The sequence below is a fragment of the Amborella trichopoda genome, chromosome 1, assembly GCF_054954075.1.
Source record: "Amborella trichopoda isolate Santa Cruz 75 chromosome 1, AtrichopodaSantaCruz75HAP2 v2.0, whole genome shotgun sequence".
NCBI lineage: Eukaryota > Viridiplantae > Streptophyta > Magnoliopsida > Amborellales > Amborellaceae > Amborella > Amborella trichopoda.
This window is the reverse complement of record NC_142336.1, coordinates 1,797,664-1,816,149: the sequence shown is the minus strand read 5'-3', so window position 1 is coordinate 1,816,149 and position 18,486 is coordinate 1,797,664. Positions and strand designations below refer to the sequence as shown.

The 18,486-nt window shown below is 34.3% G+C and overlaps 1 protein-coding gene across 6 annotated transcripts in view; it reads right to left on the bottom strand.

Annotated features, from left to right (window-relative positions):
- Nucleotides 1-4,523: 4,523 nt before the first annotated feature.
- Nucleotides 4,524-18,486, bottom strand: part of MOS4 (modifier of snc1,4) — a 32,926-nt gene continuing 18,963 nt past the window's right edge. For 2 of the 6 annotated variants that reach the window (XR_016060275.1, XM_088873121.1), the window contains exons 6-7: nt 18,154-18,215; nt 4,524-5,119 (exon numbers count right to left, since the gene is read on the bottom strand). Coding sequence is in view for 3 of the 6 variants with exons in the window: in XM_088873121.1 (XP_088729247.1) it covers nt 18,161-18,215 (55 nt within the window). In the remaining 3 variants the exon portion in view is untranslated. Of the gene's footprint in view, nt 5,120-15,744; nt 15,812-16,673; nt 17,140-17,921; nt 18,216-18,486 lie in introns of those variants that run through there. The other 4 variants (XR_016060274.1, XM_088873082.1, XR_016060244.1 and 1 more) reach the window with 3 other exon arrangements.

The window sequence follows — 18,486 nt, the reverse complement described above, 5'->3', positions numbered from 1 at the left end:
TCAATCATTTTTCTATATATACACAGAACCAGAACGAGGTGACTGCATTCCAGGTTGGACGGACCAATTCTATACGAACCCGGAGTATTTTAAAATCATAGAAAAGAAGTAAAAAGATCATAATTTCCCTTGTGTGTCATTTTAAATAGATAGATAAAGCCTTTGTGTAAAGTCCAAAAAGGTGACCACCTTAAAGCGAACGTAATTTGTCTTATTTGATAAATGCTAAAATTTTGGCTTCCTTTCCTGCTGAAATTTGAAATCCTTAGAAGTTATAACGTCTTTTTATTTATGGGAAAAGTTTATATACTCTAAACAATCAAATTTGAGCTTACCTCAAAAATTTCATTAGAAGAGGTTGTTTTGATGTCCAAATATCCTCAAATTGATCTTTTCAACATGAAGATATATAGACACGAAAAAAAATAGATTTTAAGTTTTGGAAATAGTGTAGTTTGTAACGTATTTTTGGACCATCAATTTTCGACACTATTTTTGAAGCTTTAAACTTTATAAATAAAAATAAAAATATATTTTAAGGTTATCACAAAGATTTTCGATATTAAAACCACATTTTTCGATACTATTTGAAGTTCGGCTCTAATTTGATTGTTTAGAGCCTAGGCTATATACAAACCGTACCCTTTATTTTAAGATTGCAACTTTATATAAAGTTTTTCCTTTATTTATTCATTATAATATTTCGAGGAAATGATCGCTTCGATCAATCACATTACTTTATTTATTTATTTATTATTTTTTTATTTTTGGGGGGGTAATACAATGGCAAAACACGCCCCTACCAATTTTTTTTTGCAGAGTTAGCTTTTTTTTTTTTTGGGTGCAGTTTGTATAGAGCCTAGGCTCTAAACAATCCAATTAGAGCCTACTTTCAAATAGTATCGAAGAGTGTGGTTTCAAAACTAGAAATCATTTTGATAGCTTTAAAATATATTTTCATATTTATTTATAAAGTTTAAAGCTTCAAAAATAGTGTAGATCGATGATATTTATAAAAACTTGAAAATCTTTAAAACTGACAATCCAAAAATGTGTTACAAAATACACTATTTTCAAAACTTGAAATCCATTTTTTTTTCATGTCCATACATCTTGATGTCGAGATGATCAATTTGAAGATATTCGAGCATCAAAAACAACTTCTTCTAATGAAATTTTGGAGAAAGGCCCTAACTTAATTGTTTAGAGACTAAGCTCTATATAAACTTTCCCTTTTTTATTAAAGGTGTCAGCTTATTCCTAAATTATTCAATTTGGCCAATTGCTTACTTATGTAGTTAAAAGGCCGTGGCATATTTCCCCATATGATTGGAACGGTGCCACGTGCATCTCCGGAAGAGTCTCCATTTCTAGAAGGCTGTTAAGATGGCTTTGAAAAATTATTTTTTAAATATTTATATTAATATATAAGACCATAGTCAGTTCACGTTTTTAAATTTTATCTAGGTCTGTAGATTTTTTGGATCGCAATCATGAGTAATTAGGCTGGCAACGGACTGCCCTAGGCCCACCCCTAGGGTTCACTTAGGGTTGGCCCGACCCCATCCCAAGGTCCTAGCCCTATCACGATAGAGCCGCTCCGTGCTAGGCCTCATATACATTAAAAACGAAAAAGAAAAAAAAATATAAATATACAATGAGATAATTTATTTTTTGTATAAATAGCTCACAATTATTTATAACCATATGATATGAAATCTAATAACTTGGAAGATTTTATACAATAAAATCATTTATCATTGGTATAGGGTGGTCACAATTACTTATAACCATTCGATGTGAAATTTGATTGTTTGGGTGTCTCACAAAGTTCGAAATTTTTTTTAAAAAAATTTGAGCTTAGTCAAAGAAATAAATGCAACCACCAAATTTCACATCCAATGGTGAAGATTATTTGTGTCCGCCTTGTACCAAAGGTAAATGGTCTCATTATAAACTTCTCGTAACTTGGGTGTATCACAAAATTTGAAAAAATTCTTTTGAATTGAGTCTGGTCAATGAAATAAATATAGCCACGCAATTTCACATCCAATCGATTAATTGTGACTATTTTGTACCAAAGGTAAATAATCTCATTATATATATTTTTTTTTTTAAAAAAAAAAAAACCCTACCAAAGCTCACCCTTTCGTAGTCCTGACTCCAGCCTAGGCCCTAGTTTTTAAAGGGCAAAAAAAAAAAAGAGAAAAAAAAGCCCCACCATGGCCGACCCTTTCGTAGTCCTAACCCCGGCCTAAGCCCTAGCTTTTAAAGGCCTGACCACTTGAGCTGGGCCACCTAGCCCATTGTCAGCCCTCACATTGAGTACATTGCCAGCCCTAACATTGAGTATGGGAAGTAATAAATAGTTTATTTTGATTTTTTTAATCATTGACTTGAATTCTTAAAAATTCGATCGGCATTGTTATTCGAGTTCTGAGTTCATAGATTTGAAACAGAAATAAAACATTTTGTTGTCCAGGGAGTCTACTAGGTCCTAACTTTTACGACAGTGGATTCACTAGTCCGGCAGACTCACCAAAAACTTGTCCTGTAATGATAGTGCCACTGAAGCAAATGCCAAAACCAAAGTGTTGAAAACTTTGTGGGAGTTTTAAATACATCAGCAGGGAATTGAAGCAAAATCACCCTATAAAGCTCAATTAGACATTGTGATTAAGAGAGGTATAAAAATTATTTTAGGGATTGTATAGCCTCACCGCATTATTCATATAAAATTGAAAGTTATGTATTGGAAAACATTTACATCAATCATCTCGCCTTGAGTATTATGGTTGTAAAACAAAATCTGGACTTTAAGCTTTTAAGATAGTGTATATTGTAATAAATAATCTAGACGGCCAATTTCAGCCTCAAATAAGTATTCACATATCCACAAGATCTGTACTTTTTTTTAAGTTTCAAATATTATTGTTGGTGTTGAAAATTAATTTCAGAGTCATCATGGAGATTTCCGTTATCGAAAGTGCTTTCCCAATGAGGATTTGAGATGGCTTTATTTTGTTTTCATTAAACCTACGCCTTATAGAAACTTCATCTTTCATTTCTTTATTATAATCTTGATTGGTCTGAGAAGGTGCTTGCCCACCATATATTATAATTGAAGAGGATTCCCTAAATGTAATCAAGTGGTGTAGAAAAAAGCAAAAGATCCCATGGTCCATAGTTACTCTTTGGTTAAAAATTCAAGACCTATGTGCTTAGCCTAATTTGAAGATAAGCTTCCGCCACACCGTACGCGAAGCCAATGATGTGACTTGTTAAACATGGTGTTTCTCTTCTCTTTTTAAAGGTTTTTAACGATTTGATCCAATCTTTGTAATCTCATGCTCTTATAGCATTGCTTTAATCAAAATTCATAATATTTGTCCAAAAAAAAAAAAAAAAACACGGTGTTTGCCGGCCAGAGTCTAGATCATGTGAACGCTGTACTTTTCCTTAAGTATATGTGGTTGTTTGTCCTAGTCTTTGGACCTTTAAATTGATTTTACCCTTTAAATTGTTTTCACCATTAATTTTTGTTTTTGAGATAAAGTTGAAGCAAGGGGGACTTGGAAGGCGAAGAAAAATATCTTCTTGATCAGGAAATATCTAAAAACCAGACTTGTTTTTAATGTGAACCTCCCCTATCACCATCACCTTACAATGACAAACATTAGGAGAGCCCCACCACCGTCACCTTTATATGATCCAGCGGCCCCACCGAAGTCAATATGGATAGCTGAAAGCCAGTGATTCAACTCATCTTGTAGTGGGAACTTTTGATAAGTTGTACCGTTTAAAAAGTGTACATTTTAGTTGTCCAAGTATTTTTTTTCTATTTTTAGGCACAAATCAAAATAATATCCATTTTTTTACTGATTTTATCATTGCTAATTTAAGTTCTCTAGACAACTTTGTCATCAGAAAACATAAACACAAGAAAAGAGTTTCTATAAAGTGCCAACCTTATAATGTAGGAATAAAAGCCTTTATAATGTAGGAATAAAAGCCAACTTTATACTATACGAGTAAAGTGCACTTAACAAATCCACTAGATAAGGTTGTTTTTATATTAGAAAACCCTCAAATCAATCATCTCTTCCTCAAGATTCATAGACATGAAAAAAAGAGATTTCTAATCTTAATAATAATTCGTCTTCTACGCATCATTTGAACTATTTATTTTCAAGATTTTCAAATGTTTATAAATCTGCTTGATCGTCAATATTTTTGGAACATTTCATAATTAAGGGCAACAATAGATTTCCATATCATCGCAAGACATTGCGGCATCAAAACTGCATATTCGGCATAGTTTTGAGGTGCACTTTACTTCGAACACCTTATACAAACCTCACCCTATAAAATATTTACCTTACATGTATAAGTATACAAATACGGAAAGAACCAGAGCATGAAAGTAGCCTTCATATAAGAAAGTAATATATATTGCAAACCGAAAACCAAGTGTTTTCAATCATACACGAAATTGAGATCCAAAAGTCAAATAGAGAGAGAGAGAGACAGAAAGTGCCCTTCTAATTTGGGCAACTAAGCATAAGATATTCAATTATTGTAACTGAACGTTGAGGAGTTGCTGCTCAAATCATACATAGCTCATCAGTTACAACCAATGATTTAAAAGCATCGGGTCGCCATAAAATTTTTTGGTTCGACTCGAGAATCAATCATCTCATATCAATTTTATCAATACATAAGAAATCATCCAGGTCTAGAAGAGAACCGGCGATTTGCTACAATAAAATAGTTTTTTGCTACAATAGAAACATTGATTTACCGATACGAACCGGTTTTTTGCCATATCGATATTTTTTCCGCACAATAAGGCCAATTCACTGATCCATACCAATTTTTACAATCCCTGACCGAGGCTGCCGATCTGTTTTTTAAATCGCTCATCTTGCATATGGATACCCAACAGTCATAACTGCTAAATGAGTCATTGCACACGATTGGAATCCATCTCAATCTCACGGATGTAGTGAGTTTTGCAACGTCACTGCATACGTCTTCTTCTTGTGACATCGCTATTCTTGACTTGAATATGCCACACATAACATGCAACTCCACATAATGATATTACCATCCGTGATTCCTGCTTGTGATATTGCTCAGCCTTAGAAAGTGCAACTCGGACCGGGCTTAGTCCAAATAATTGGGCTTGACTAGTGCACCATATTGATGGAGCAAAAATAAAAATCGAAATTATAAAAAATACAAAAACAAATCCAAAAAAAATAGAAAATATATGTTTAAAGTGAGATTAAACAAAATACTTCAAAAAAATGCTAAACAAATAGCAAAAAAATATATTTTAAAAATTAACTTGTGACGGGGGGGTATTTTTGAAATAATCCAAAAAAGATAGAAAAATATAAAAATAATTATTTATGGCCAAAATACTTTCCAACCTTTTTCAAAGACATTAAAAAATATATTCCAAATAATTTTTTATTTTTTTATCTTTTTATAATTTTTTATTTTTTTAAAAAAAATTTAATATCCTTGAGTTAGACACCCAATTCGGAACAACTAAATCTCGGCAAGACCTCGAGCTCAAGTAATTAACGTACTCGGCCGATTTTTCAATCAATCACTGATAGTGCTATATTGCAATGCCACACTTGCAGCAATGTTGTGATGTGAAGAAGTCAAGAACACAACCTAATTTGGTCAGCGATGAGAAAGTTAGGGGGTGTGGTTTGTACAAGGTTGAGGCCCTAAACAATCAAAGTGTTGCCTTCAAATAGGGTCGAAAGATTTCAGCACCAAAAATCTTTATGATGGATTGAAACTTTATTTTATCTCTAGTTACAAAACTTCTAGCTTAAAAAACAGTGCATATCAAATGGATCTATGAACAGTAGAAAATCTTGAAAATTGACGGTCTAGATAATGCATTATAAGATGTACTATCTTCAAGACTTAGACATTTATTTTTGTTTATGTATCTTAAAGTCAAGATGATTTGATCTGACGATTTTTCAACATCCAAACATCTTTTACTGATTTTTTAAGGTGCACCTTAATTTGATTGTTTAGGGACTAAAGCTTATATAAGCTTTTTCCTTTAGTTAATGGCAAATTTGATAGGTCCCACTCGCTCAATCGCCATAAAACCCCTCGATTGGATGACGATAACCTCCACGACCACATATCTGAATATGGTCGTATGGATCATGGTATATTTTTGTTTGAGGTAAAAACTAGGTGTTTTCCCTTTCTATGGACAAGGTAATAAATTGTCCCTTAGTAAATGAATTATTGGGAAGGAGGCGGCCATTTTTGCCGTAGTTTTAGTGCACTTCTAAAAATGTCTTCATAAGATCATGTTAAGAATGGTATTAAATTTAGCAATAGACATATCAATGTTATATTTGATAATAATATAATCATATTTATGGTGAATGATGACATAGTTTTCTAATAGATTTAATGTCTTGTTCTATCGAGTTTCCCATAGTTTTGTGCATTTGAACATGTATTCATAGGATCATGTTAAGAATGGTATTAAATTTAGCATTAGATAAATCAAAGTTATATCTGATAATAATATATGTCACATTTGTGGGTGACTGGTTCACATAGTTTTCTAATAGATTTAATGTCTTTGTGGGTGACTGGATCACATAGTTTTCTAATAGATTTAATGTCTTGTTCGATATGGGCAAGGGTTTTCAAGATTTGGTTATCTTTCCCTAGGGTGAATGGCCCTGAGCTGAACACTAGTTGCACGGGGAATCATTAATAAAAGGGAATATATATAATAAGACCATTTAATTTTGATACAAAGGAAACAATCATCATTGACCGTTGGATGTGAAATTGGATTGTTGGAGATGTCATTGACTAGGCATAAGATCCAAAATAAAATTTCTCGAACTATGTGACACACTTTGAGCCATTAAATTTCATATTTGATGGCTAAAGATAAGTGCGACCTTCTTGAACCAAAAATACATGGTCATATTACAACTTTTAGTACGATGCGATGCTTGCAACATCTATATATGTACAATGTGCATTTGCAATAGTAGTAGTAGTTAGCAATAGACCCGATGACCCATCCCAGCCCGGTCCTAGAGAAACTAGGGCCTAAGTTGCAAAGTTTAGTTGGCGGGACATGATGCGTGCAACATCGACGCATGTAAGATGTGTGTTTGCAACAGTAGGGGTGGCAATAGGCTAGGTGGCCCAGCCTGGCCCTAAAAAACTAGGGTTTGAAACACAAAATGTGGTTTGAGGGCTGTGCTGGCCGGGCCATGGCCATGGCCAAGCCACAAAAGGGCCAACCTGGCCCAGCCCACCATTCATTCCTTTCTTAACTTTTCCTTTCAACTTATTTTTCTTTTATCTAACACAACCTCACCCAATAGGGCTATTGTTGGCCATGGAGGCCTCTTTGGCCTGGTCAGAGAAAGCAGATTTGAAGACTGGATGATCTAAAAAAACTAGATTTTAAGGTCTAAAAATTGTCTATTTTATAATATTTTTTTATACCATTAATTTCAAGTTTTCACTAATCCATCGAATCTATACCATTTTTTGAGCTTCAAATTTTCATAGTCGAATATGAAGAGGGCTTAGTTAGCTGTTACAAGGTTTTTCAACACTAGATTTTCATATGAAGTTGATTGTGTTAACCATGAAAGAGACGCACGGTTTTTGAAATTGTACAAACACGAGTTGCGTAAGAACCATTTATTAAATGAAGGGTGTGGTTTCTATAAGGTTGCAACCTTAAACAATCCAATCCAATTAAGGCGCACCCCCAAATTTTATCATAACATGTATTTTTTGTGTAAAATATAATTAGAATTATCTCAAAATCTATTTTTATATCTAATAATAAAATTTTAAACTTTAAAAATGATTAAAATCAAATAGATCTATAAACATATGAAAATCTTGAAAAGGAACGGTCTAGATAATGTGGTGCACAATGCACTATTTTTGGTATTCAAAATATTTTATTTTATTTTATTTTATATTCATACATCTCGATGTCGAGATGTTCAATTCAAAGGTTTTTCAACATTAAAACAATCTTTTCCGATGGATTTTTATGTGCATATGTAATTCTACATTTTAAGGTTGCAACCTTATATAAGCTTTTTCCTTTATTAAAAATGTAGTATGATTTTGGTTATAGTATATCGAGTTGATGGATACCATAGTATATTTTAATTAGATTTTGGTTATATTATCTCAAGTCCATATATACTATAGTATATTTTAATTAGAAGAAAAAACTCATGGAGAGTTCACCACCAACTCATGTGTAGGCCCCATCTTTTTAAGGGTTTTAAAATTCAAGAATTTGGGGCTCCAAAGATTGTGCAGATCAAAATAATCTTTGAAAATTTTGAAATAAAAACTTAAAAAATTACAAAATACACAACTTTCAAAGATTATATTTTTTTTTTTTTGGAAAAATATTCAAAACTTCTATTAATCAATCAAGGAATTACAAAATTCAGATTATAACATCCCACGTACATCATTAGCAACCACCAAATCAGTTAGAGAAGCATCCTTTTTAGTTTAACTCATCCCCCAAATCATTTGCTTCTCTATAGACATGAAAGGATAAAATTTTATTTATATAATTTCATGAGGTCAAGAACTCATCATACTATGTGCTTCCCGCACCTGAAGTCCTAAACCTAACCTTTAATTAGTGGTTCATAGCTCCCTCTCAATATCTCTAGGGGCACCCAAACCTAATTTTTAACCAGCAGCCCATAGTTCCCTCTCAGTAGCTCTAGGGCCAGGTTGATGTATATTTTAAGGACCTCTCCCCCTACTCTCTCCTTGTCCATTACTTAAGAGACAAATTATTAATGCATTTTCTAGAATGGCATTATGCAAGCTAACAAATTTTATCTGATAAAATAAGGGTCTTCTAAACTTGAGTATCATGGCTTCTTAAAAAAAATTGAGTAATTTGTCTCTCATGAAATGGACAAGGAGAGAGGGGCTTCAAATATGCATTTTTTTTCAGGAACTGCATACTAATTAAATATCACTAAGTATAAACAGATTCTATGGGGAATGAGAGAGACATGCAAGATCTTGAAAGGGAGATACTAAAGCTTAATTTAAAGGGTGTGGTTTGTATAAGGCCAAGGCCCTAAACAATCAAAGTGTGGCACACCTTAAAATAGTGTCAAAATGTGTTGTTTCAATATCAGAAATCTTTATGATGGACTGAAAATTTATTTTCACCTCTAATTAAAAAATTAAAAATTAAAAAATAGTGTATCGATGAATACTTAAATATTGACCATCTCAATAATTCATTACAAGATACAATATTTTCAAGACTTGAAATGCATTTTTTCTTATGTCCATGCATATTGAAGTCGAGATGATCGAATTCAGGGATTTTCAAAATCGATGCAACCTTTTTTAATGAACTTTTTAGGTGTACCTTAATTTGATTGTTTAGGGCCTTACCCTTATATAAACTTTTTCCTAATTTCGATAGTTATGTGGAGTTGGCTCAAAATCATTCAGAGTTTAGTTAAGTTCACCTATTAGATGATTTTAAGTTAGAAAAAATAGAAGCACTGGATTCTGCATAGAGTTTTTTTTTTTTTTGAGAATGACGTAGTGGGGGCTCTGAGTCACAGGTGAGACTGGTGGAATTGGGGCTCAGACATGTAGCAAGCTGAAGCCCAAGCCCTATATTTTAAAAAATGATTTCTAACATAAAAATACTCACATTATTTAGTTTGCCATAGACTATAAAGGAAAGCATTGAATGTTCCCCCGACACCATAGAAGTTCGATGTTCTCCTTTATCCAACAGTCCCTTTTAGAATGGAGGGCTGAGATTGCCCCAATCACAATGGCATATCTCTACACTGTTTTATTTTTAATTTTTTTCTATAAACTGTTTTGACACCATATTTTGGACATCCATTCTTCTATTAAACTTGCATTAACGAAAAATATAAAAAACTATTTTCAATAAAATAAAATAACCAAAATACCCCTGAAAGTTTCAAGGGGTATTTTGGTCATTTTTATCAAAAAATTAATGTTAATATTTTTTATAGGTGTGCCCCAATGAGAAGATGACACATACCAAATTTCATATTCAGAAAAATTGTATTAAAAAAACTAAAAATAAAATAATTTGATACATCGGATTTAAGATCAAATGATGAGTGGCTCTCTTGAAAAAAAAATAGATGGTTGGATGGTAAGGGGAACATAGATAGCTTTCCCAAACTATAATACTCATGTAGGAGTATGCCATCCCTCAAGTAAAACCCAATCTAGGATTAACTTTAGGATTCCAAAATTCGGGGATGTAACATCCTCAGCCTATAAATTAACCTCAATAAAAGTACAAAAATAAAAAATAATTGCAACCTTTATATACTTCAAAAACCTAAGCCAAGACGTAAGAGGTAGACCCAATCCGGCTTCGGGTATGGGTCTAAAAATTGGACCCGTTCGGTCCAGGTCCAAATCTTGGACCCAAACACTATTCTGGTCCGTGTCCGGTAATATATTTTTAGTCCCAATATAAAAAATACATTTAAATATAATTAAATAAATATTTTAATTTTTGGGTTGGGTTCAGATCCAGATCCATATGCTATATCATTTTTCGGGTCTAGCCCATCGCCACCCCTATTGTAAACCAATGATTTAAAGTACATAGATCAGGATCAGAAATTGCCTAAAGGACGTTCTGGTTCTTGGTCTAAATTGGTCGGTTATTTTTTTTTAAGTTACAATACAAATAACTAATAACATAAATGAAAAAGTTTATATAAGGTTGCAACCTTAAAATGTAAAACTACAAATGTACCTCAAAAATCCATCGAAAAAAGTTATTTTAATGTTGAAAAATCCCCTAATTGATTATCTCGACATCAAGATGTATGAATATGGAAAAAAAAAATTGAATCCCATAAATAATACATCTTACAACACATTATCTAGACCGTCTATTTTCAAGATTCTTATATGTTTATAGATCTACTTCATTTTAACCATTTTTTTAGTTTAAAATTCTATAAGTAAGTATGAAAATAGATTTTGAGAAAATCTTAAGAATTTTTTACACCAAAATTACATGTCATGTTAAAAGGTGCGCCTTAATTGGATTGTTTAAGGTTGGAACTTGTAGAACCACACCCTAACATAAAGCATATAGCTTTTTTTGGTAGCGTGAATAAATCTTTTCTGTGAGATTTGAAATTCGAATGTCTGAAATTCGCAAGCCCTCATATTTTTTAATATATACTATATTATATGGTGTGCAACATATAATATTATTTTAATAGATAGTTTTTATAATTCTACTGGTCCCAAGCCCGATAAGAAAGGAAGATTGTGTTTGGTTGGCCATTGGCATAAAACATTCACCACATCTTTATCATGAATTCTGATCCAATATTATATACTTATGATATGGTGCTATGCGAGCCACATGTTGTGCCGGTACTCGAGTGCAGTGAGATAAGAGCAAGTGTTAACTAGGGTGCTCTATAGAATTGACGTGTTGCAACTACGTCCAATCACGATAATAAATATGCAAGGGCTCCATGCTAGTTTGGACAAGCGTAAGTAAAAAAAACTAATCCATAATAGAATTCGTCAAGCCACATGGAATATAAGACCTCTAGCATGTAAAAGTAAAATGTTTAGTGGATACAATAAGGCAAAAAGAGGAGAGTTATTATAGGTTACCTATAGGAAACTAAGTGGCAATGGCTAAAGAAAATGATGGATATAAACTTTAGTATCTAGGAAAAGATAATAATGGAAATGACGTAGGCATAACAGTAGACAAAAATTGAAACTATAGTAAATGTTAACTTAAGAGAGTCAATAATATGCTCCTATTAATTAAATTTGTGTTAGGTAACGAGATAATTAATGTCAATAGTGCTTATACGTCACAGCTAGGACTGGATGATAAAATTAAAAGACAATTTTGGGAGAACATGGATGTACTAGTCCAAGAATATCACATAAAAAGGGCCTACCAGAGAAATATATTGGGTTACCTCTCTTCCATGACGCTCTAAAACACTCCCATTGTCAGGCTTTGGTGGGGAAGACAATTGCTAAAATTGGCTCCTGGCAAGCTTTAACACTACCTTTTGCAGGCAAACTTCAATTGATTAAATCGGCCTTAAGTGCTTCCTCAATCTACTGGATTCTATCATTCCTTTTGCCAGTTCGAACGTGCAATATTTTAGAGAGATGCCAGCAAAACTTTCTTTGGGCACAGGTACTTTAGATATGAAGAGACTACATCTTCTATATTAGAACTATCTGTCTTCCCTTTAAGGAGGGTGGTCTTGGTATTAGACATCTACAAGATGTAAAACTGGCTGGCATGATGAAGCTTGCTTGGAGGCTAGATGCAAACCCCTTCTCTCTTATTTCTAGATTTTTCCAACACATGTATTTCAGAAACTCCTCCATATGGCTCTCTAAAACCAAAAATGCATCTCACGCTTGGAAGGGCATCTCTTGTGGTTTAAATAGACTCAAGCGCAATGTTAAGTGGGTTGTGGGTAACGGTAATTCCCTCAAATTTTGGGTAGATCCATGGCTTTCAGAGGTCTCTCTCAGGGATGAGTTTGGACATAATATACATAAGGACTTGCCTCTACTTGTGACGTCTAGTTTAGCTGATTTTCTCTTTGATAATCCCCAACAATGGTGTCTGCCTTACGCTTGGAGACGAGGCCTCCACCAGAGAGATCTTCAAAAATTTATGGGCTTCTCATTCCCATCCTCGGGCCAAATGGTTCACTTGGATTGCCCTTCATTTTCGCCTCCCTACATCTGAACTACTACAATGCAGAGGGATCCATCTAATACACCGTTGCCCTTTGTGCCTTACTGAAGGTGATTATGTTAACCATATTATTTTGTTATGTACTTTCTCTCAGTTCTCTGGCGGTCTATTATGTGGCGATGTGGCAAAAGTTTCTCTATATGCCCATCAATACCTTCAATATTTGAGAGCTAAGTCAAATTCCGGTTCCGTTAGCAGGATTACATAATGTTTGGATCTCTCTATTCTCCACAACCATCTGGCTCCTCTGTACTGAAATGAATTTGTGTATCTTTGAAGGAAAGAGACCCAAAAGAGAGCAATTGTTGCACCAGATCATTTCTATTGTTGCAAGCTTAGCAAAGGTGAAAGGATGGACTTTCCAACCCATTAGAGAAGCCTATATTTAATAACCTCAAAATCCAGTGGCACCCAATGCATCCTAAAACTTTGATTTTGGTCTCATGGTCTCCACCCCCCAGCAAGTCTCTATAAACTAAACATTGATGGATCGTCCCTTGACAACCCTAGAGCAGCTAGTTGTGGAAGAATTATCAAAAATGATATGGGAGGGCTTTGTACCACTTTCGTTGTTCCTCTAGGGCACACATCCAACAATGTTGCTGAATTTTCAACCCTTGAAAGGGGCATTCAGCTAGCTATTGATCTGCATTGCTTTCGACTGCTCATTGAAAGCGATTCTCATATTCTAATGCATTCCCTTCACGGCCGCCATAAGCCCCCTTGGAATCTTAGTATTATGACCGTAAATTGCATTTACCACCTGGATGGCCGCCCCTGGAGTATTAAGCATGTCTACTGAAAGGCCAACTCGACGACCGATCACTTGGCCAAGAGCACTACAAGTCTCTCTGAGGCCACAGTTTCGCGTGCCCAGCCACCTAATTTTATTTCTCCTCTAATTTCCTCTAATATGGCCAGGACTTTGCATGAAAGAATTGTACCATCGTAATTATTAATGAAAATCGAGTAGGGGCCCAAATCCCCACTGAATTACCCAAAAAAATATAAAGAGAGGAATTTTAGGAGGGGACTTAAATAGTCATATAGGAAAAGATAGTAGAGAACATAAACTGGTACATATAAGATATGGTTTTGGAGAAAGAAATAGGATGAGTAATGTTATTCTTGATTTTGCTATGACTTACGACCTAGCAAGCAAACATGTAATATAAAAAGTGAGAAAAACATATAATATATAGAGTGAGAAAAACCATTGACTAACTTACAAAAGAGGTTCATATCTAAGCCGCAAAGATTTTTTTTTCTAGTTAAGAAGGAAGAACAATCATCATGTTTCTCCCTTTTTAAGTTCCATCACTTAAATCATGGACACCTATTAATGTTGCTCATCTTTCATCACTTTATGTAAACATCCAAAACAATGAATCTATGTTATGTCGTCAAACTCTCTCCTGGGAGAACCTGGCAGTCTTTACAAACTTATTTGAGAATAAAATGATGAAAGAAGGAAAATAGAATTCTATGGACAAAGTTAATATAACATAAAATGAGATGATTGCTTGTATTAAGAAAGTGGCAAAAGAAGTTTCAAGCTAATCTAGAGGAAAAAGACTTTCAGATAAAACTCGGTGGTGGAATGATGAGGTTCAAAAGGCTATTAGCAAAAAAACAATCATATTACAAAGATTGGCAAGGGAATAGAAACTATCAGAATTTAGAAGAGTATAGAAACGACAAGAGGAACGCAAAGAAAGTAGGAAGGCTAAGCTTAAGACATGATGATATATACAAAAATTGAGGATAACAGAAGGAGAAAAAAATGTCTTCAAACTAGCAAAAATGAGAGAGATGAAGTGTAGGGATCTAGATCATGTTAAATGCATTAAAAGCAAGGATTATAACGCCTTGGTGAAGGATGACGAGGTCAATGAAAGGTGGAGAATTCAATTTTGAAAATTGTAAAATGACAACCACTTTAGGAACATAGCCGTAGCAGGAACCTTTGACATAAATAAGGTCGGAAGCTATATATACATTCGTAAGAATAGGATATCTAAAATAAAAGAAGTTTTGAGAAATATGAAGATAGGAAAGGCTCTAGGACCAAAACGTATATACCAACAAAAGTTTGGAAGTGCATGGGAGATATTGACATATACTGGTTGATCAAGCTATTCAACAAGATTTTGAAAACAACAAAAATATCATAATGCCAAAGGAATGGAGAAAAAATATTATAGTATCTATTTACAAGAACAAAGGAGACGTCCAGAGTTGTATTAACTATCGAATGACCAAACTTATAAACCATATTATGAAACTATGGGATAAGGTAATTGAGCAATGACTACGACATGAAACAAGTGTATTTGAAAATCAATTCAGATTTTTGCCCGAGAGGTCAACCATTGAGGCCACTTTCTTATTTAATCAATTGAGAAGAGAAAAAAAATCCCCACATCGCATTTTTTTGATTTAGAGAAAATATATGATAGAGTATCTAAAGCGTTAATTTGGTGGGTGATGGAAAAGAAATGAGTCTCTAGAAGATATATTGATATGGTAAAGGGTAAGTAGAGGGAGCGCTAACTAGTTTAAAGACAACTAGTAGAGAGAAGTGAATTTTCAATGATAGTAGGTCTACATTAGGAGTAGTGTTGAGCTCATATCTCTTTACATTGGTTATGGACGAGTTAACTAGACTTCTAGAAGATGAGGTACTGTAGGGTATGCTATTCAAAGATGACATAGCTTGGATTAATGAGACTAGAAACGACATCTACACAAAATTTGAACTTTGAAGGGATGCTACAGAATTAAAAGGTTTTAAAAATTAGCCAAAGACATAATATATAGAATGCAATTTAATAATAATAAGAGTAGAAACGAGAAATTATTTAAGATTGATGGCCAAGAAGTACCTTATCATCATCATCTGAGTCTTATCCCAACTATGTAGGATTGGTTAAAAGAGATTATTTTCGATACCTGGGTTGATAATCCATGAGGATGCAAATATTAAAAAAGATGTATCGCATAAAAGTAGATTGGGGTAGATGAAGTAGAAATGTACTTTTAGAATCTTATGTGATCGTCGTATACTAATGAAATTGAAAGAAAACTCTATATAGGACGATTGTAAGACTAACCATGTTTTATACGATAGAATATTAGGCAATCAAGAAACAACATATCCATAGAATTTGTGAAGTTTAGATGGGGACGTTAAGATGTATAAGTGGCAGGACAAAAAAGAACAGAGTTTGGAATGAATACATCCAAGATAAATCAATAGCAGCCCACTATAGGCAATATGATAAGGGAAAATAAGATGAAAGGAAATAGACTTGTGGTTTGGTCATGTGCATAGTCAACTTATAACAGCAACAATTAAGATGGGTGATTTGGCTCAAATGGAAGGCTCTAAAAGGTCAAAGAAAAAGCCCAAAAGGAGATTTGATGGAAGTTGTAAGAAGATATATGGTAACTTATAATATGACCGAGGATATGACTCTGGATGAATATATGATTTTTAAATTTTAGTTTGGAAAAAGTTTATATAAGGGCACAACCTTAAAATGTAGAAAAAATACACCTCAAAAATTTATCAAAAAATATTGTTTTCATGACGAAAAACCCTCTAATTGATCATCTCGACCTCGAGATGATCATCATCTCGACCTCGAGATGATCATCTCGACCTTGAGATGTACAGATGTAAGGGAAAAAAAAAAAACAATTTAAAGCACAAAAAATGGTGCATCTTGTAAACCGTCAATTCTCAAGATTTATGTGTTTCTAAATCTGCTCGATCTATACTATTTTTTGAGTTTTAAATTTCATAATTATATGTGAACTAGTTTTTCATATCATCATTGAAATTTCGAACACCAAAATTACATCTTTCCATAAACTTTTGATGGTGTCTTAATTGGATTGTATAACAAATTATATATATAAAAGGATGGATTCTAAGAACAACAAGGGTAGGGATCCATACCATTCTGGAACCATATTAATCCCGACGAATTCCCAATCCAGATCAGGAATCGCCGAATATTGAAAAATTGTTTATATACAAAACTAAGACATGGAATGTTGCGTTGTTGTCTTGGCTCTGCATGTTAGAGGGAAAGAAAGAAGCATAAAGGTGGGACAGGGAATCTCTTCCAATAGGGTTGGCAAAGGGCAACCAGGCCAGCCCTAGCTCGAGCATGACCTGAGCCCCAATAGGGTCGGCCCATAATTTGGAGTGCATCGTTCACCCCACAGATCCGTGTCCAATCATTGGATCGGCAATCCAGTTCCGTCTAAATCTGTTTGAAGCGGTGATCCAAAAATATATATAATAAAATAAAAAATTTAATAAAAAAAATTAAAGCAGACATTTCTGGGGTGGAGATTTAAGGGGTCCTAAAAAAAAACTAGATAAGCTTAAAAAGGCAAAAGAAAAAACTAAGAAATGGGGGTTCTAGAGAAAAACAGGGTACAGACCAATATCATCCTTGAACCAGTTCAGTCCCAGTCGATTCCCAATCTGAATCAAGAAGCACCACATTTTAAAATATGGTTCCTACACAAAACTAAGAATGCTCTGCAGGCTTGGCTTTGCGTGCTACAGAGAGAGAAGCATAGAGGTGAGGGAGAATCCATTATAGGTTTCAATCGGGTTCGCAAAGGGCAGGGCTTCAGCCAAGCCAACTGTAGCCCGAGCAAGGCACAAATCCCAGTAGGGCTGGCCCAAGCCGAGCCCTACCTGGAATCAACCAAAGGGGCCCAAGCCGAGCCCTACCTGGAATCAACCAAAGGGGCCCAAGCCTGGTCTGGTCCAAGCCAAATGCCTAATAGACTCAAAAGAAAAAAAGTACAAAACTAAAGACGAAATTGGCCAGGACAAGCAGGCCCTATCGTAGCCCTCGCCAGGGCTGAACCCAACCTCTTCCTCAGGCCGTGGTGGCCAAGCCCTTGGGCCAAACTTTAAAGCCAAACCTTGGTTTTTTCAATGCCGGGCCGATTCTAGTCGTTACAAGGGTGTCAATTGCGAGAGAGAGAGAGAGAGAGAGAGAGAGAGGGGTTGGTTCACATTCTCAAATAAACATTTAGAGGATTGAAATTTCACATCTATAACACTGCATTATGAAAAGCATGTCACGATGTACATACGCTATTCTCTTCTAGTACAAACCATTCAAACAAATCAATGCATAGAAGGAAAACCAAATGATGATGAACAGCTCCGCATTTTCCAAGGGCACGATCCCTTTTAATAATCTGGAACACTCATTTTTGCAATGCTCAGATTGTAATGTGATATGAATTGGAAGGCGTACCTCATATTCAGTGCGGCCTTGGTACATCCACTATTTCTTCTTCCAATTCCAATTCTAATCCCCTGCATGCAAAAACGTTGCTTTAATATACAAGCCAGATAAATCTCTCTCTCTCTCTCTCTCTCTCTCTCTCTCTCTCTCTCTCTCTCTCTATATATATATATATATATATATATATATAGATATATATATATATATATATATATATGAGTACACAAACAAATAGAAGAGTTGGTATACTTGTCTTTGGCATGTTTCTCTCTCTCTCTCTCTCTCTCTCTCTCTCTATATATATATATATATATATATATATATATGAACACACAAACAAAA